This window comes from Neovison vison, chromosome 12 (genome assembly GCF_020171115.1).
Source record: "Neovison vison isolate M4711 chromosome 12, ASM_NN_V1, whole genome shotgun sequence".
Lineage (NCBI taxonomy): Eukaryota > Metazoa > Chordata > Mammalia > Carnivora > Mustelidae > Neogale > Neogale vison.
This window is the reverse complement of record NC_058102.1, coordinates 449,971-469,290: the sequence shown is the minus strand read 5'-3', so window position 1 is coordinate 469,290 and position 19,320 is coordinate 449,971. Positions and strand designations below refer to the sequence as shown.

The 19,320-nt window shown below is 57.4% G+C and overlaps 1 protein-coding gene across 7 annotated transcripts; it reads right to left on the bottom strand.

Annotated features, from left to right (window-relative positions):
• Positions 1-408: 408 nt before the first annotated feature.
• On the bottom strand, positions 409-10,831 carry DENND6B (DENN domain containing 6B). Of its 7 annotated transcripts, none has more exons than XM_044226570.1 (20): positions 10,670-10,831; positions 6,193-6,231; positions 6,076-6,118; positions 5,159-5,271; positions 4,758-4,838; positions 3,975-4,080; positions 3,811-3,890; positions 3,663-3,725; positions 3,347-3,402; positions 2,695-2,817; positions 2,512-2,607; positions 2,303-2,397; positions 2,117-2,182; positions 1,866-1,930; positions 1,681-1,770; positions 1,557-1,610; positions 1,124-1,233; positions 927-1,029; positions 755-832; positions 409-676 (listed from the first exon to the last, which is right to left on the bottom strand). In XM_044226570.1, the coding sequence occupies exons 1-20, from the start codon at positions 10,829-10,831 to the stop codon at positions 554-556; spliced, it is 1,746 nt and encodes a 581-aa protein (XP_044082505.1). In that variant the 3' UTR covers positions 409-553. The 7 variants fall into 7 exon arrangements, with proteins under 7 accessions (XP_044082505.1, XP_044082506.1, XP_044082504.1 ...); XM_044226571.1 differs by having other exon boundaries at positions 755-829; XM_044226569.1 differs by having other exon boundaries at positions 2,117-2,397.
• Positions 10,832-19,320: the final 8,489 nt, after the last annotated feature.

The following is a 19,320-nucleotide window of genomic DNA, read 5'->3' as shown; positions in this document are numbered from 1 at the left end:
GACCCAGGACGATGCCCCAGACCCTCTTGGCAGCCCCCCAACGTACTCCAGGGCAGAACTCCGCCCCTGCAAGGAGGCCTTGGCCCCTCCCCAGCCAGTGACCATAACAGCCAAGTCTCCCGGTCAAGACGGCTGGCTGGCTGTGAGCAGAGGAGTCTGCCAACAGCTGCCCCCTTCTGTCTTGGGTTGGGCAGCCTGGTGGGGCTAATGGACGCGGCAAGTACAAGGCCTGGGGCCCCAGAGCTTGGGCAGGTGGGCACTGCAGGGGGCAGGTGGCCCCGTGCCAGAGCAATGAGGGCTCCCAGCCAGCCCTGCCTCCCAGCCCCGGGGCCCTGCAGAGGGCAGGTGGGACCCAGGGGGAGGTAAAGCTCTGGCCTATACGTGATCCGCAGTAGACAGGGGACAGGCTGTGGTTCCAGATGCCACCTTTACTGCTGAAACAACAGTGGAGCTGATGGGGGGCCAAGGCTAGAGAGCAGCAGCAGGGGGCTCGGGCTGAGGCGCTCCCGCCTGGCCGAACCCAGGCCCCTGGAGCTCGCCCTTTGACCCTGCCCTAAGGAGGGCACAGGACGGCCTGCAGGTCCTTGGGTAGAGAGCCAATGACCGTCTCGATGTACAGCTGCGCCCGCTGTAGCGTTGCCTCCTTCACCGGGAGCTGGCGGCCCTGTGCCTGTACCTGCAGGGGCAGCGGTGGTCAGGGGCAGGTGACCTCCCTCTGCCTGGGGTGGCTGGGCAGGGCCCGGAGGCATCTCACCAGCTTCTCCCGAAGCTTCAGGACCAGGTCCACGACCTCCACCTCAGACTTGTCTTTCATCCAAGTCTCGATGTTCTGCTGGGGACAAGATGGAGCCAATCATCCCCAGGGCCCTCCCTCTGCCCCAGGCCTGGGCCCCCCTTCTTCCCCCGCAGCCCCAGCTCCCCCTCACCGCCTCACAGATGGCCTCAAGGTGCAAGGCCTCCAGCTTCTGGGCCATCTCCTTGTGCCGCTGCCGGTACCAGCCGTCAAAGTGGGGGGACTTGAAAAACCGCCTACGGGTGGCAAGAGGCAGTCACTGTGGGCTGACCCCACGACCCTACACCAAGCCCCGCAGGAGCCGCAGGACCCCGTCCACCATCCACCCACCTGTAGAGGCCCAGCCAGTCGCCCTTGAGGACGCAGGTGAGCTGTGGCCCTGCGTGCTCCAGGCTGCGCAGGAAGTCATCCTGGCGGAAGGGGCGGATCTGGGGAGGAGTCTGAGACGGGAGCCCAGGGAGCCCAGGTCGGTGGGGGACACAGCCTCACAAGCTCTGCCCCTCAGCTGGCCAGAAGGGCCTCACTGTGCAGCCACGTGAGCACCCACAGCCCCCGCCCTTCCTGGGACAGAGCTCCTCAGGTGCGGCCCCCATTTTTCTGTCCTATGAGGGATGTCCGGCACATGTGGGGACAGCCTAGAGCCCTGGGAACTCCTGCACACCCAATGACCTCCTCCCCACCTCCCCTGCAGACCTCTCTTCTTCTAGAAATCAGGAGAGGAGCCCACCTCCCAGCCCGCCCCAGACCACTAGCTGCACCGCACCTTCCAGGCCGTGATGTTCTTCTGCAAGGGCATGAGGCTGGCCATGTAGTGCTCCTGGCAGGGGAGGGGAGTGAGCCTGGGCCACGGCCCTCTGCCCCCATCCCCCTCCTGCCCTGGGCCTCACCAGGGGGATGATAAAGCTCTGCGTGAGCTCCAGGAGGTGCCTTCTCAGCAGTGCCGTCTGTGTGTCCCACGGCTTCTTCTTCTGCAGCCCCTAAGGGCAGGGGAGGCATGGGCTCAACTCCAATGCAGCCCTTTACAGAGAACAAGCGCCCCCTCCCGGACACCCCCCCCCCCCCGAGCCTATACCTTGAGTAGCCGTTTGAGCAGTGCCTTGTCCCGGTGCAGGTGGGCTGAGTACGCGGTGTAAAGGCCTAGCGGGAGGGCAGAGCTGGCCCTGTCCTGAGGGGCCTCCCCCCGCAGCCCCACCCCCTCTAGCTGCGACTGCACCTCTACGCCCACCTCCAATTGGGGGAAGCACAGAAGGTTCCCCGAGAACTCAGAGCCCACCGGCCCAGGCTCTGGAGGTGAGGAGCAGCTCTGGCCCAAGGGGCACACACCTGGCTTGGTGTCAAGTGTCTTCAGCCTAGATGGCTTTTTCAGCTTGACCTGCTTAGGAAGATCCCCTACGGAACACACCCAGTGCTGAACCTCAGTGCCCAGCTCCACCCGCCACAGCTCAGAACCCTCGGGGCCCTGAGCCCCAGCTCCCCAGGCCCCCTGGGCAAAGGACAGGCCAACCTCACCTGCCATCTTGGGCTCTCCAACACGGAGTATGTGGGGCCAGTGCTGGAGTGTTTTGATAAAGAAAGGGTTTGTGACTCCCAGGACCACGTTTGGTCTAGAGAGAGGAGAGAAGAGAGAGAGAGAGAGAGAGAGAGAGAGAAGGGGCAGAGGCAGGCCCGGGGAGTGGAGCACAGGCAGGCCGAGGATGGGGCATGGGCAGGGCACTTACGGGGCCTGTGTGCGCGTGGTGAACTCCTTGAACTCGCTGTCATGGATGGTGAAGTAGGGGCGGTAGTCGCAACAGAACTTGAGGGGCTGTAGGCAGCTGTGGGGTGGGGGTGCAGCAGGGCCCCTAAGCACAGCCTGGGCTGCTCTGGGGCCCCCGACGCACCCCCCCCACCTCCCGGCCTACCTGATTAAGGCCAGCACCAACTCTGAGGACATGGCGGGCGAGGGTGCCAGGACCACCAGGGGCTCCCCGAGGAGCATAAGCTCCCACAGAGTCTGCACGTGGGTCAGCACCGGCTGGAAGCACCTAGTGCCAGGCAGGGGCGGGTGGTAGAGAATGCCCAGCAGGGGCGGAGCTCCCAGTCCCAGCCCCTCCCTCCCCACCAGGCAGGCCCAGCTCTCCATGCACTGCCCCAGAGGGATGGCAGCGAGGACATCTGAAGATGCTGAGGCGGCATCCGGGCTGCCCCGCACTCCGGTGGCACACCTGTATCCCCACACAGAAGCCAGCAGCCCCGGCCCCCACACCTCACCCAGGGCGGCCTCTCCCAGACTTGCCTGGAGAGACACAGGCTTGGGAGCAGCGAGTACCTCCCAACGCAGCAGCTCCCTTCCCTGCACCTGACTTCTGGAACCTTCTTGCCCACGGCGCCCATTTCCTCTAGGTAGAGGCAGGAGGGCCCTGGGCTTTTCTTTGGTCCAACTCTCCCTCGTGGAACCGGCAAGGGCTCACTTCTGCTAGGTTGTCCCGCTAGTGGCCCCGGCTTTACACAGGCCTCCCCCCGGGGTCCCCACACTACCTGTGCAGGCGACAGGCAGCGGCCGATAGGGCTCACCTGAACAGGTCCAGTTCATGAACGCTGGTAAGGATCACTGGGGCGGGCAGCAAATTCTGAGGTAGGGGGGTGGACGGGGTGAGGCCGAGGGCAAGGCTGGCAGCCCACAGACCCCAAGCAGCACATGTCACCCCTGGGCGCTGCGACTTCCACCCTGCACACCTCCTCACAGCACTGGGGAGGGGGCACGCAACCCCACAGCAAGATGCTGGCCGCTAGCTTTGCCTGGCCTCTGCCTGGACCCCCACAGGGCCCCCAGCAAGGGCAGGGAGGCCAGAGCAGGTGGGAGGGGCGGCACCACCTCGTGGGTCCCCACCTCGTGGCTACACGGCTTCGGAGGACTGTACTCAGGCTTGTCCACCCTGGACGGGATGTGAACCTGGGGGACGAGAGGGAGGAGCAGCCAGATGGGGTGGGTGTCTCCGTGAACTGGGGCCTTCCCTCCGCAGCCAGTCTGCCCTCACCTGGAGGACGACACCCATAACGGGCAGGTTCAGGGTCTGCCCGGGCACAGGGGCGGGCCACTCGTCAATCTCACTGCACACTGTGGACACAGGAGGCCGCGTCAGGAGCCTGGGGGCTACGGCCGGGACGGAAAGCACTCCGGCAGCAGCTGACAGCCACTCACCCGCTTCCAGGCAGGGGGCCGGCTTGCTGAAGTACTCGGGGGCAATCAGGCTCAGGAGCGCCTGGAACAGCCGGACAAAGGGCAGGCGGGACACCAGCACCAGAGACTGCAGAGTCCACAGGGCCGGAGAGATGCAATCCCAGCCCCGCAGGAGTTAGCAGGGACCCCTGAGGCCTGGCTCATCCAGAGTCTGCCCAGGGAAATAGACCCCACAAACCCCACGGGACAGCTGTCCCCAGGAATGGGCCAACTTGGACCCTGGAGTTATCAGAAGAAAACCCAAAGTCTGGCTCAGACAGGGCACGGAAACCTCAGATGACAGCTGGGCCCTGGGCCTTCAAGGAGAAATGCACAAAGCCAGATTTCTGGGACGATCTCCCCAGAAGTCAAGCAGGTTTGCTTATGGAGTCTGAGTTCAAGATGGAAGTTGTCCTAATCTAGAACATGTGACAAAAGCCCCTCTCCCCTCTGCAGCAAGGAGCAGGGATGTCCTGAGCTCAGAGACAGAGGGCCCCGGGTGCTGTGCTGGGCAAGGCAGGGCAGCAGAGCCTGCTCCCCAAAGGGCCACCAGGAGAGTTGGGTGCGGCAGCACCTGTTCCCCAACACCTCGCCTGCTGTCCAGGCGGGGCAGCCTACATGGCCCAGGGCAGTGAGTTCGGCCCAGTGCCAAGTGACTGGCGGCCGCAGGAGGAGTGGCCATTTCTGGAGGCTCAGGACCCCCAGCCTGCTGGCCCCCAGCCCTGCCTCACAGCAGCACTAGCCCAGAGCTGCCGGGCGGCTCACCTTCTGGAAGTAGCCCCTTTGCACGGAGCTGTCCTTCACCTGTCTGAAGTACACGTAACCAAAGTAGTGTGCCGGCTCCCTCTGGAAGGAACAGCGTCAGTCAGGCGGAGCCCACTGCCCACATTCCCTCCCACCTGCCCAGACCGCCCCCCCGCTGCCAAGGCCGCTACAGCAGCTCTCTCCAGCCACAGGGGTCAGGCCCTGGGATCCTTGGCTCTGAAGTTGGCCAACCCCTCGACACAGAACGTCTCGGCAGGCACAGTGGTCACAGGGGCCTGGGAGCAGCCGGTGGTGAAAAGCGGGCCCACTCCCCAGGCAGGCGGGCTGGGCTTCTGGTCCCACAGGCCGGCTGCTCCCGCCAGCCTGGCCCTGGCTTCTGGGGAGAGGCAACCCACACTCACTTGCAGCGACATGGGGGCCCCACTGTTATAGTGCCGGTCCTCGGCGTGCCACGGGCTCCTCTGTCCGCTACACTGCCGAATGCGGAAGCTGAACTGAGTGTCTCCGAGGCAGCCTGGAAAGGAGGCAGCCCCCACCAGCTCGTGTCAGTGCTGGGACCTCTCTTGCCAACATGCCGGGGAGGCAACCAGAGACGCACCAGGGAGGGGACCCAAGACCGGGCCGTAAAGACCCCAGACAAAAAAGCCCAGGCTTCGAGGAAAGCTATGTCCTGATTCCTGCACCTGAGAGTTTCAAAACAAACTCAGCACATGCTGGTATAATCAGCTAGCACTGGGGACACTGGTGGGGCCCTGTCTGCTGGTCTGTGACAGAAAAAACAGGGCTGCCTGGACACCTGAGCCCTGGAGAAGTGCAAAGGCCGGGACCCAGTTCCTGGTGGCCACTGGGTGGGGTGAAGGAGACCAGGCCCCACTGACCACTCTGCCCAGGGACACTTCTTTCTTTGAAAATAAGTGGCAGCGGCACCTGGGTTAAAGACTGTGCCTTCAGCTCAGGTCATGATCTCAGGGTCCTGGGACTGGGCCCCACATCGGGCTCTCTGCTCAGCAGGGAGCCTGCTTCCCCTCTCTCTCTGCCTGCCTCTCTGCCTGCTTGTGATCCCTGTCTGTCAAATAAATAAATAAAATCTTTAAAAAGAAAGAAAGAAAGAAATCAGGGGCACCTGGCCACCACTGCTGTGATGTGGAGCTCTGGGGTCTTTATGGAGTGGGGACTCGGGCTGGCATGGGCAGCTGGCAGTGGTCATGCCCAGGCCTGGGCCACAGGGGCTCCCGGACAGCCTTATCTCCCACCTTTTTCCTGTTACCCGCTCCCCACCCCCACCCCCAGTGCCAACGTCCCAGTTGGGGTTGCCTACCTGAGTGGGAGTCAGGGAAGGACAGGTAGCAGATGCTGCTTTTCTGAAACACAGGAAACTGGGTGAGGGCCGGCTCAAGTCAGGGCCACGGCTGCTCCCAGGAGGGCCAGGACCCACCTCCTTGTCCGTGAGCCGGAAGTCACTGGGGTACACCAGCTGCAGGGACACAGAGCACTTGGTACCGTCAGCTGGGCAGCAGGCGCGATGCTGGTCTTGCCGGAGCACGGCCTTGCCCCTCCTCCTCCTCCTCTGGGCCCTTTTCAGCGTGAGACCGCTCCAGCCTTCCCTTTCCTTGGCACCACACCTGGGCCAACTGCCCAACTCCTTTCTCACACCTCTCGTGCGACTGCGGTTGGACCTCTCTGCCTCCACTGTCCCCAAGGTTTGTCCCCACAGCTTCCGAAGGTGGTTCTGAGAGCGCCCACCCACGGGTTCCTCTGACCACAGGGCTCTGCCTGCTGGCCTCTGCCTCCCCTCCGCTCCCCATCCCTCCCCCCTCCACTCAGCCAGAGGGTCTTGGACTGCACCACTGCCCCAGGCTTGTTCCCCAGACGGGGCCTGGCCAGCTTCTCCTGGCCTGGACTCTGATGTCACCGAGACCATGGCATCCCTGCCTGTCGACAGCAGCTTGAGGGCCCTCACCCCGGCCTTGCTAGTCAGGGATCCGGGAGCTTCTGGCCTCTATTCCACCTGGGGGAACAGCCTGAGGAGAGCATCCTGGGCTCCTAAGGGCCAGCAGCAGGCCTAGTGACCCGGGAGCCGGCCATACCCTAGAGGAGTGGCGGGCAAGGCTTGGCTCCCCAGCTCAGCAGCTCTGTGCACAGGCCCATGGCCTGGATACTAAAGAGGCAGGGGGCCCCATAGCCCTCACTCCCAGTGGGCCTCCAACCTGTCTTCTGCGAAGCTGGGGTGCCTTGGGCTTTGCTGCTGCCCTGGCCTATGCTCTCTGGAAGGGACAGTGCTAAGGGTCAACAGGGGGTCAGGGGGTCTACAGGCTTGCATGCACACAGCCCCAACTGGCCCTGTCCCCCAAATTTCAACACCGAGGAGCTGGGTTTTAGCTGAAATGAGGTTTCTCTGGGGATGTTGCCTGCACCGCAGACAGAGGACGGTGCCATGTCCTGGGGTTCACACTGTTCAAATGATAAAGCTTCTTGTCCTTTTTCACTTGGGCTGGCTGCTGTGCTCTTCTGTCTCCTCTGCCGCACACCAGTGTCCCAAGGACAGGGACTCCTGGCCTGGCAGCGAGTACCCTCACCACATGTGGTATGTGACTGCAAACACGTCTCTGAGGTAGAACAGAGCAGGAAGGTCGTGTAGAAACCTCAAGATGTCAGATCAGGAGGCAACAAGAAGGAAGGGCCAAGAGAAGCCACAGCAGCCAAAAGGAATGTGTCTATGGGACTGGACCCAGAGAGGCACCTTGGGAGAGCTCCAAGAGGGGCAGGGGCCACAGCACCACTCAGCCAAGCTCTCGGGTGCCTGTGTCACAGACGGCCGAGGGAAGGCAGGTGCCTGGCAGCTGGGGCGACGGGCCTCACACTGAAGTCGGGGTCCAAATCTGGTCCGACAGCCACGGACTGCTGCAGCCTCAAAGCAGGCCACGTTGGCCTCTGCATCCATGGCTAGGGAACCCACGTTTATGGCCTGGTGCAGCCTCTCCTGGGAGCAGAGACCAGAGGAAAGGCCAAGTGGAGGAAAGGAAAGGAGCCGACCCTTGGAGAGAGGCAGAAAGCAAGGAGTTGTGCTGCCTGAGGCCCCCATCCTCAGAGGCCCGTGAGAGCCCTGTTTCTGCTGAGCCAGCCAGCACGGCTGCTGCTCCTGGAGCCCAGTCACCCCTGAGGAGGACCAACGTGGCCACGAGCGCGTCCGTGTGGCCCGAGTGCCCCGGCACGTGGCCAGGTCAAAGCTGCCTCCTCCGCGTCTGTCGTCCAGCCCGCATGCTGTGCTGCCTCCAGAGGCTGCAGCACAGGCTCATGGGGAACGGAGCAGAAACCCGAGGAGGGGCCCAGCTGTCTTCTATCGGACCAGGGGTTTAAAGGGTTGTAGAAGTACGGGGGTTAAGCGTCCGACTCCTGGCCTCCGCGCAGGTCCTAACCGCAGGGTCCTGAGTTCAAGCCCGGCAACGGCAGGCTCTGTCCTCAGCAGGGCGTCTGCCTAAGAGCGCCTGCCTCTCCCTCTGCCCTTCCCCTAGCCACGTGAAGGAACTCTCTCCTTCTCTCTCTAGATATAAGCAAAGTCTTCAAAAAACTTTTAAAAAGCTTTGTGAGTGTCAAATGATACTAAATTTTGTTTTAGAAAATACGGCTTTTTGGGACGCCTGGGTGGCTCAGTTGGTTGGGCGGCTGCCTTCAGCTTGGGTCATGATCCCAGCGTTCTGGAATCGAGTCCCACATCGGACTCCTTGCTTGGCGGGGAGCCTGCTTCTCCCTCCGCCTCTGCTGCCACTCGGCCTGCCTGTGTCCACGCTCTCTCTCTCACTCTCTCTGGCAAATAAATAAATAAAATCTTAAAAAATAAAATTAGAAAATACGGCTTTTTCATGAAAATATTTATATTAACACACACAGTATTTACTTTTTTTTTTTTTATAAGAGCTTAACAACTATTTTTAAATTTTCTCAGTTTTAACTCCCAACACAGTAAACGTTAATAGGAATGACCCATACAAAAAGCTTTTTGGAGTCACCAATAATTTTTAAGACTGGAGAGGGTCCTGAGACCGCAGTGTAGGAGCTATGCCCTTGCAGGACGCAAACACCTCCGTGGAGAAGGCCTCTTTGGGCACCCCAGCCAGAGTTCACTCCACAGGCGTCCCAGATGCGCTGGGACATGCACAGCTGAGATGGCAGAGCCAGGCTGTCCTCTGCGGAGCCACAAGTTCTCGTCCCCCTACTCCCCCCAAGGCCTTGCCTGCCCTCCTCTGTCTCACCTGTAGGCTTCAGCGTACCTGTCTGCTTGGAACCTCCCCACCCGCATGGCCTGTGTGTGCTAGGGGTTCCGACCTGCTGTGTCTCCAGCATAGAACGTGAACTCCCAGAGGACAGGGCCTTGTCCTCTGACCTGACTCTGCGTCCCCGCGTCCAGCACGCATGCTGGAGGCCTGGCGGGCAGCCATTGCTCAGTACTCGGTTTGTTGGATGAATGAATGGACAGCTCCTTGCCTTTGTCTGTGCAGGCTTTTCTGAGGGAGGGGTTACCTGAAGCAGCCCCTCCTCCCCTGCCCGGCTGCCTCCTTCCCACCCTCCAAAGACTGGCCAAGCAAGCCCTACCACTTGGCCGGACCCACCTTGTGGACCCGCGTCTGTGGGCCACGAGCTACTGGAAGGCAGCCCAGCACCTTGTACAACGCCGGGGTGTCTGCAGGGCTCAGGCAGTCCAAGCTGTGAATAAGTGAGCACCGGGCAGGTGCTCCTTAAAACCCGGAGGGTTCGACTGAAATGACCCCCGATCAAGAGGCAAACCTGATGAGGACTGTGTGGCCACACTGTCGGATGGATCTGTGGCCCGATTCCCACACAGACTTGGTGATTTAGAGGGGCCCTGGGTCCCCAACACGGCCTGCCAGAGCGTGCCACCTCACCAAAGGCTCAGAAGCCCCAGCACACAGAGCCGGGAACAGCACTCGCTGAGGACCAGCTTCCCAAACGGCGAGTTCTGGGAAATCCGCGTGGGATGCCGTAAGGAAGCGGAAGACTCTCAACTTCTCTTGCCATTTTACGAGGGGCGATTTGGGCCCCCGCGAGAATGTGGGCTCTGCACCCGGGGGCAGATCACCTCTGCTCTCAGCGCTCCGGTCTGCCAAGTGGGGCCACACACTCGTGCGCGCCCGCTGGGGATGGCTGGGCTGGAATGACCTGTCCACAGAGAGCCGGCCACCGGGCAGGGGTGCAAACGTCCTCGACAGAGGTCAGCCCTTTCTGTTCGGAAGCCTCGCGTTTCCCGCAGCCTCTCCAGGTTCAGCCTTAGAACACACCCTTCCCTCCAGCGCTGCACTGGCTTCCCCAGGCCGGCGGTTCAGCCTCATCCCAGCCCTGGGCAGCCACAGGGGTGCTAGCGCTGCGCCCTGAGAAAGCTCCTGCTGGCAGCGCGGGAAGCCTGGTCTCCGCAGCTCCGCGGTGCGCCCCGGCCTTCGGAGCGCAGGCCCGCGGGAGGCCTCACTCGCAGCGACGCGTGAAGACGCACGGAGAAAGAGAAGCTGGCCAGGGTGGGGCTCCCCGGGCCCGGCGAGGGGGTGCAGCAGGTGAACACAAGGGGACAAGGACAGGGGGTCCGGGGCTGATTCTGGGTGAACGAGGAGGCGCGGGAGCGCTTTAAGCAGGAGAGCCACAAAGGCTGGACTTTGCCGGCCGGTGAGGAGCAGTGACCGCAGCAGAGCTAATGCGCCTCAAACGCTGCCTGACCCCCGGGGTTGTGGCTGGAGCACCCGAGCGGAGAAGGTGCCGCCTGGCGCGGGGGGCGCGGCCCGAGGGCTCCTCGCGCGCAGACAGCTCGCGGCTGCGGGGGCCGACGCCGCCGGGCCCGCCCCCGCCCCCGCCCGGCCGCCCCCGCCCGGCCGCCCCCTCCGCCCCCGCCGCCCGGCCGCCCCGCTCACCTCCAGCGCCTGGCCCAGTTCCAGGTCGAAGGTGACCACGCACACGCACTCCAGCCAGGCCGAGAACCGCGCCCAGGGCGCCGCCGCAGCCCGCGCTCCGGGAGACGCCGCGCCCAGGCTGCAGCGAGCCCGGCGAGGCCCGGCGCCGGACAGCGCGTCCATGGCTGCGGGGACTGCGCCCGCCGCGCGTTGCCGGGGGAACAGCCCGGAGGCGGCTGCCTCGGCACCGGAAGGGACCTCGCCGCGGAGCCGTCGAGCGGCCGCCGCGGACCAGAGGGGCCCCGCTCTGGCCTGCGCGCCCCTGGCGGCCGGAGGAGCGCCGTGCGTGGCGCGGGCGGCGCCCGGCCCACCAGCGAGAAGGGCCCTCTCGGGCCAGAGCGGCCGGAGCCAGGAGGCGGGACTTCCGGGGAGGGCGGTGGCGGCGCCGTGGGCGGCGCTGGGAAGTCGGGGCTTCCGGGGGCGCGGCTGGGAGAAGCTCGGACACCCGAGGCGGGGGTGGGGCGGAGGCTGGCGGGCGCGTGCGCGGGCGGCTTTCGCGACCTCCGTGCGTGGGCGCAGGCCCCCCTGCCGGTCGCCGGACGCGAATTCCGGCCCCGCTGGGACACTGCCTCGCCATTCCGGGCCTCCCGCGCTGGGCCCTGGGGCCGCCTGCTGGGGTGGGCTCGTGTCCGAACGCTGGCCGGGGCGTCGTGGGCGGCAGGGCCGCGCCCGCCTCTGCCGCGCCTTTTGGGCCGGCTGTGACCGGTCTGGGCACGCTCAGGCCGGTCGATCGGAGCCAGTAAAGGCCCGTAGCCGTGTCCTTGGAGCCACCCGTGCCGGCACGACCCGCGTCCTCTCTGGCCTCGCGTTCCCCCGCCGCGCGCCCTGTGCGCCCACGGGGCGTGCCCGGGTGTGGGCCAGGAAGGCGGTCGGAGGCCCCCCAGCCCCACACCGCCCGGGGGCGAGCTGGGAGCCAGCACGTAGCTGAATGAAGGGACGCGGCTCCGGTGCGAGGTCAGACGGAGCCCGCCCAGGCCGGAGCCTCAGCCTGCGCGTGCTCGCGGCCTCTCCGCACGAACGGCCTGGTGCGGAGTCCGGCGGCCTCGGCTGTGTGCTGCTCGGAGTGCGTGCCTCCCGGGTCACCGGCCATGGACAGGACGTTAATGAGACCTAGTCGCTGATTGCCTTGGTCGGCAAGTGATGTACGTGTCGCTACAGAAAGTCCCAGGGCCCAAGCTAGTCACTGGGACCCAGCTAAAAGCATGGAGAATGAAGGACGTGGATGTTCGATCAGCCACAGTATTATCCTTTACCATGATCACAAGTCGCTGAGCTGAAGATGCCATCATTTTAACATCAGGATAGAGAAAATGCTACCATTTACACAGGAATGTGCTGTCATGTTTTTCAAGCGTCCTATTATAAAATGTTTAAATCCGCAGAAAAGATAAATTCACTGTACCACGACCATCCGTTTACCTACTACCTGGAATCTTTATCAGTAATTAATACTTTGTTTTATCAGTTTTATCTTTATCTTTACATCTGTCCTTTTCCTGTCTCCATCAATCCATCTTATTTTTAAATTAATTTCAAAGACGGTTGTAAACATCAATGATCTCACCCCTAAATACTGCAGTATGTATATTATTAACTAAGACTTAAAAAAAAAGGGGCGCCTGGGTGGCTCAGTGGGTTAAGCCACTGCCTTTGGCTCAGGTCATGATCTCAGGGTCCTGGGATCCAGTCCCGCATTGGGCTTTCTGCTCAGCAGGGAGCCTGCTTCCTCCTCTCTCTGCCTGCCTCTCTGCCTACTTGTGATCTCTCTCTGTCAAATAAATAAATAAATAAAATCTTTAAAAAAAAAAAAAGACTTAAAAAAAAAAATCTTAAGATAGAGCGAGAGTGGAAGAGCATGAACATGGGGGAGGAGAAGAGGCAGAAGGAGGAGCAGGGAGCCCAGTGAGGGCTCCGTCCCAGGACCCCGGGATCATGACCTGAGCCGAAGGCAGAGGCTTAACGACTGAGCCACCCCGGCACCCCTAATGTTAATCTAACCATGACATGGCCATGACATTTCACTCCGTTTATTTAGATCTTCTCTAATTTTTCTTAGCAACGTTTTTATTGGTTGGAAATCGGGAGATCACACACCCAGGTGTGCTAATTTGCTAGGAGGGCTCAGAGGACTCAGCACATACCATTCTTTTTTTTTTTTTTAATTTTTTTTTTTAAGATTTTATTTATTTATTTGACAGAGAGAAATCACAAGTAGACGGAGAGGCAGGCAGAGAGAGAGATAGGGAAGCAGGCTCCCTGCTGAGCAGAGAGCCCGATGCGGGACTCGATCCCAGGACCCTGAGATCATGACCTGAGCCGAAGGCAGCGGCTTAACCACTGAGCCACCCAGGCACCCAGCACATACCATTCTTATTGTTACATTATATCATTATTATCGTAAAAGGATACAAAATAAAATCAGCAAAGAGAAAAGGCTCTTGGGAGGCAAAGTTTGGGGGACCAGCCTCCAGCCTCCAGGGTCCTCTCTCAGTGAAGTCCAAGAAGAGGCACTTAAATGTCTCAATGAGTTGTGAGAAGGGTGTGAAACATTGCCAACCAGGGAAGTTAGTTAGATACCCTTATCAGGAGTTCATGTTTCTTTCCTAAGGTTGCTGCAACAAACTGATACAAACGAGGTGGCTTAAAACAACAGAGATGTGTCCTGTTGCAATTTGGGAGGCAGAAGTCAGAAATCCAAGTGCCAGCAGCTTTGGTTCCTTCTGCAGGCTGTGAGAAAGAATTTGTTCCTGGCCTCTGTTAACTTCCGATTGCTGCCTGCAAATCTTGGTTGGACTGTAGATGTAGCATCCTAATCTCTGCCTCTGTTTTTACATCACCTTGTCCTCTGTGTCTTTTCGCTTTTTCTTAGAAGGACACTTGTGGGGGCTCCTGGGTGGCTCAGTGGGTTAAGCCTCTGCCTTCCCGCCCCCGCCCACGCATCAGACTCTCTGCTCAGCAGGGAGCCTTCTTCCCCCTCCCCCTCTGCCTGCCTCTCTGCCTACTTGTGATTCTCTCTCTCTTTGAAATAAATAAACAAAACAAACAAACAGAAAAAAGGACACTTGTGTTTGTATTTAGTGCTGCCACCCTCCAGCCCATCAACAATGATCTTTCTCAGGATCCTTAATTACATCTGCAAAGCCCCCTTTCCCATAACTCACAGTGACAGGTTTGGGGTGAATATATTTTTAAGGCAAGGAGCACCATTCAGCTCACTACAGGGCTGGTCAGATAGGCCGTCTCTGCCTTGTGCCCTCCCAAATTCCAGATACCCAGGAAGAAAACAGGTAGTTGGTATAAATCACATTGTTTGTACAGTTTATACATTATGAGCCACTCTGATCACTTCCTGGAGTGCTGGGACCCCTCCTGAAATCCAGGTTCCTAAGTGCCTGCCAAGGGTCAAGGTAGTAAGCACAGGTTTTCTGAGGATAAGCGGTTAGCCCGCTGCTTCAGCTCTTTTCTCTGTGTACTTCTTTTGTTAGATTTATTCCTAAGAACTTTATTCATTTTGAAACAATTATAAATAGATTTTTTCTTTTTTCCCCAAGTATGCAGTATTGTATTAGTTTCAGGTACACAGTAGTGATGCAACAACCCTGCATATTAGTCAGCACCTGTCACAGAAAGTGCGCTCTTAGTCCTGATCACCTATTTCATCTGCTCACCCACACTTCTCCTGTGAATGGAATTTTTTTCCTGAAAATTTTCAGGGATACCTGGGTGCTCAGTCAGTTAAGCGTCCAGCTCTTGGTTTTGGCTCAGGTCATGATCTCAGGGTCCTGGGATGGAGCCCCACAGTAGGCTCTGCACTCAGTGGGGAGAGGCTGCTTCTCCTTCTTCCTCTGTTCCTTCCCCACCCCTGCTCTCTCTCTTTCATAAATAAATAAAAAATATTTTTAAAAGATTATATTTATTCATTTGAGAGAGAAACACACACACAGAGAGAGAGAGCATGGGCAGAGAGAGAAGCAGACTCCCCGCTGAGCAAAGAGCCCGATGTGGGGCTCAATCCCAGGACCCTGAGATGCTGAAGGAGATGCTTGACCATCTGAACCATCCAGGCATCCCTAAATAAAAAATCTTTTTTTTTTTTTAAGATTTTATTTATTTGACAGACAGAGATCACAAGTAGACAGAGAGGCAGGCAGAGAGAGGAAGGGAAGCAGGCTCCCCGCCGAGCAGAGAGCCCGATGTGGGACTCGATCCCAGGAGCCTGGGATCATGACCCGAGCCGAAGGCAGAGGCCCCAACCCACTGAGCCACCCAGGCGCTCCCCTAAATAAAAAATCTTTAAAAAATTTTTTTCAGGGCTATCTGGGTGACTCAATTGTTTCATCATCTGCCCTCAGCTTGGGTCATGATCTCAGGGTCCTGAGATAGAGCCTGCTTCTCCTCTTCCCTGAGGTCAGGGAGGTGCTAGTTCACTAGTTTCCCTTGAGGGCGGACCTTGGGAAGAACGGAGCGCTGGGGCGCCTAGGGGGCTTAAGCCTCTGCTTTCGGCTCAGGTCATGATCTCAGGGTCCTGGGATCGAACCCCGAATCGGGTTCTCTGCTCAGCAGAGAACCTGCTCCCCCACCCCCAACCTACCTGCCTCTCTGCCTACTTATGATTTCTCTCTCTCTCTCTGTCAAATAAATAAATAAAATCTGGAAGAAAAACAAAGTAGAAGAGGGGCGCCTGGGTGGCTCAGTGGGTTAAGCCGCTGCCTTCGGCTCAGGTCATGATCTCAGGGTCCTGGGATCGAGTCCCGCATCGGGCTCTCTGCTCAGCAGGGAGCCTGCTTCCTCCTCTCTCTCTCTGCCTGCCTCTCTGCCTGCTTGTGATCTCTCTCTGTCAAATAAATAAATAAAATCTTTAAAAAGAAAAAAAAAAAAGTAGAAGAACAGAATGCTCTGGCCCCTTTCGAAATGACTCTTGGCTCCTCCCCCAGCAGGAAGCACAAGGGGATTTTCTCTGATATTTACTGTGGGAACCTGGCCAAGGTACTAGAGATAAGTCTCACAATATTGTGGGGGCCCTTATGACTGGATCTCCCAAAGTCATTAACTCTCAGGACTGTCCACTCTGAGCCTCCGGCCATCCATCTGTCATAGCCTAGGGGCCTCATGCTGTCAGGGCTCCCTGGGAGGTTTCTGCTCATGCATCTTCGCTCTGGCAAGCTGTGATGGCTTCCGTTTACTTCTCTCTTCCTCTATTCGTTGGTTTGCTGTGTCCTGCCTCCCTTCTCTTACAGATCCAAGAAGAGCTGCTGGTTTTCATTCTATTAAGCTTTTTACCTGTTAGGATGAGTGGTAACTTCCAAGCTCCTAACATGTACCCTAACGAGGACTGAACTAAAGTAGTAAAAGCAGACAAACTTGCCTCATTTTCAGTCTTAGTGCAAAAGCATTAAATCTTTCACTATTAAGTTTGATGTTAGGTATAGATTTTTCCTAGATATCTTGATGAACGTGAGGAATTTCCTATTTATTCCTTGTTGGTTAAGAGGATTTATTGTGATAGGTATTAACTTTAGTGAAATGCCTTTTCTGAAGCCGTTGTGACAATCCTGTGGTTTTTACCCTCTATTCTGTCAATTGTATATTGCATTAAATGAGTTTTGCACACTAAACTAAAGTTGCATTCCGATGGGATAACCCCAATAATCCTGGAAGCAATACTTTATACACGCAGCTGAAATTGGTTCTTCATCCATTCCTGCTGATTTACATGACCATTGTGTGTCATTTCCTTTCAGCTTGAAGAACTGCTTTTGGTATTTCTGGTAAGGCAGATCTGTCAGCAATGAGTTTTGTTTGCCTGGGAATGTCTTACTTTTTTTTCTTTAAGATTTTATTTATTTATTTAACACAGAGAGAGGGAACACAAGTAGGAGGAGCAGGAGAGGGAGAAGCAGACTTTCCACCAAGCAGGAGTCTGACGTGGGGCTCAATCCCAGGACCCTGGGATCATGACCTGAGCCAAAGACACATGCTTAACGACTGAGGCATTCAGGCACCCGTTTTTTTTATTTTTTAAGATTTTATTTATTGGGGCGCCCGGGTGGCTCAGTCATTGAGTGTCTGCCTTCAGGTTGGGTCATGTTGCCAGCTCCTGGGGTCGAGCCCCACTTCGGGCTCCCTGAAGCAGGTGGGGAGCCTGCTTCTCCCTCTCCCCCTCCCCGGGCTTGTGTTCCCTCTCTAGCTTTAAAAAAAAAAGAAAAAGATTTTATTTATTTATTTGAAAGAGAGAGACCCAGCGAGACAGAAAGAGCATAAGCAGGGGGAGTGGGAGAAGGAGAAGCAGGCTTCCTGTTGAACAAGGAATGCAACACAGAGGGCTTGATCCCAGATCTCAGGATCATGACCTGGGCCAAAGGCAGATGCTTAACGACTGAGCCACCCAGGTGCTCCTGCCTGGGAATGTCTTGATTTCATCTTCATTTTTGAGGGTAGTCTTTCTGGGCATAGAATTTTTTTGTTGGCGGGTTTTACTTTCCCTTTGGCACTTTGCATAAGCCATTTTATTGCCTTGTGGTCTCCATTGTCTCTTAGAAGATTTCAGCTTTATTTTTTTTTTAAGATTTTTATTTATTTATTTGACAGAGATCACAAGTAGGAAGAGAGGCAGGCAGGACCCTGAGATCATGACCTGAGCCGGAGGCAGAGGTTTCCGACTGAGTCCTCAGGCGCCCCGAGGTTTCTGCTAGTAATTGTATCATCCTTACCCTTTACATGATGGGTCATTTTTCTCCTCCTGCTTTCACAGTTTTCTGTCTTTGATGTGCAGGAATGTGGTGATGGTGTGTAGAGGTGTGACTTGCTCGGTGTTTCTCTCTTGTGGGTCTGTGGGGCAGTGGTCTTACGCTGTCCTGGCTTCTGCCTGGCAGCACTGTGGGGGTCCTTAGGGACCCTGACCCTAACCACAGTCCCTCCTGTTCTGATGGTGCTCTAGAAGTAGTGGTCATTTTATTTAAGATTTCATCTTTAATGGGCACCTGGGTGGCTCAGTAAGTTAAGCAACTGCCTTTGGCTCAGGTAATGATCTCAGGGTCCTTTGACCATGTCCTGTGCTGGGGGAGGGGTCCATGCTCAGCTGGGAGTGTGCTTCTCCCTCTGCCTGCCTCTCTGTCTCTGACAAATGAAATAAGTAAAATCTTTGAAAAAAAGGATTTTATTTTTAAGTAATCTCTGCACCCAGTGTGGGGCTTGAACTCATGACCCTGAGATCAAGACTCCTACAGGCTACTTACTGAGCCAGCCCAGCGGCCCTAGGCTGCACTCATTTCACATCACAGTTTTACTTTTTCCGATGTATTGGGGAAAAACTTTGCACTCGGTGTTCTTAGTGGTAGAATTATTCTAGTTGACCCTTCTGTGTCAGAAATACTGACTCCAGCTTGGCTCTGTTTTAGCTGCTTTGTGTACACTACGAGGCCCTTTCGGAGAGAAGGCTGGTGGGGAACCGTACATGCCGACCGCTTCTTGTGACACCGACAGAAACAAGGATCTGGCGGCTGCACGCATTTTCTCTAGCTTGTCCAGTGCTTCCTTGTCCTCTCATCATCTTCTTCTCTCTCCTTTCCAGTTTTTAAAATATACAGGTGGCCAGAGGCTAATTTTATCATTTTGCTTTAACACATGGACAGGATCTGACGAGCAGCAAACGCGGCCAGTCACAGATTCGGTGACAGCTGTGGCTGCACATGCGCTCATTTGCAATGCTCACTCTCCACTCGCGATAGGGATAGATGTATCTTGTCAGGCAAAAGCATAGCGTCGCTTTGTTGTTGAGTGGAAGTTCAAATGTGTTAGAAAGGGGCAAACGGAAACCGACTGTCCGGAGGGCAGACTCCACCTGTCTTCCACTCCTGCTTCAGCACAGCCTCCTGTGCCTAGCTGCCCTGCGGTAACAGAGCTGGGTCCCGGAAGCCCCTCGCTTCTGGATTTGGCAAGATGGTAACTCTGCCCGTGGAGTGTTAGAGGGACTGCCCGGTTTGGCCCTGTGTCCTTTCTCCTCCGCAGCGGCTAGAGGCACATGTGAGAGACGTGCAGTGATTTGCCAGTGGCTTCCCGAGAAGTTTCAGCATCAGTCCTGAGGGCAGATTCTCGGGGAGTCCCACAGACAACCTCAGCAGAAGGCTTTCCGGGCCTAGCTGGCATGCGCCTTGTGGGGTGTATTCCTGTCTGTCAGCCTCTGCTCATATCACTGCTATCCCTGGACAACCCAGGGAATGTGTCTGTTGTCCACTGGGATGCAGTCACACAATTCAGCAACACAGACTGTATTCCCACCTTGGGGAGGGGACCTCCCTTTCAAGTTATGTCCTTTCTTGAATATAGAGTTCTCTGTACTCCTTTATAATGAATCCCCTGCTATTGATAATTTTTATATCAGGCTTTCTCTGTTAAAGTCATAGTGTGGTTTCTGTCCCCTTATTGGACCATGACCACTGATACACAGAGGAAGAAACCAAGCAGGGAAAGGCTATGAGGTATGCGCAGGTGCATGGACATGTGCAGGGACATGTACACGTAGGTGTACGAAAACTTGAGATTTGAAATAGAGAGGTCAGGGGAGCCCTCACTGAGAAGGGGACAAGGCAGTTGGATCTAGGAGGAAGTTAACA

What these genes read in the sequence shown, in the direction of transcription:
- DENND6B (XM_044226565.1), bottom strand. Translation starts at nt 10,831, where the DNA reads ATGGACGCGCTGTCCGGCGCCGGGCCTCGCCGGGCTCGCTGCAGCCTG. An exon ending in ACCACGCGCACACAGGCCCC is followed by an intron (nt 2,398 to 2,511) that starts GTAAGTGCCCTG and finishes TCCTCTCTCTAG; the next exon opens with ACCAAACGTGGTCCTGGGAG. An exon ending in TGGAGAGCCCAAGATGGCAG is followed by an intron (nt 2,183 to 2,302) that starts GTGAGGTTGGCC and finishes TGTGTTCCGTAG; the next exon opens with GGGATCTTCCTAAGCAGGTC.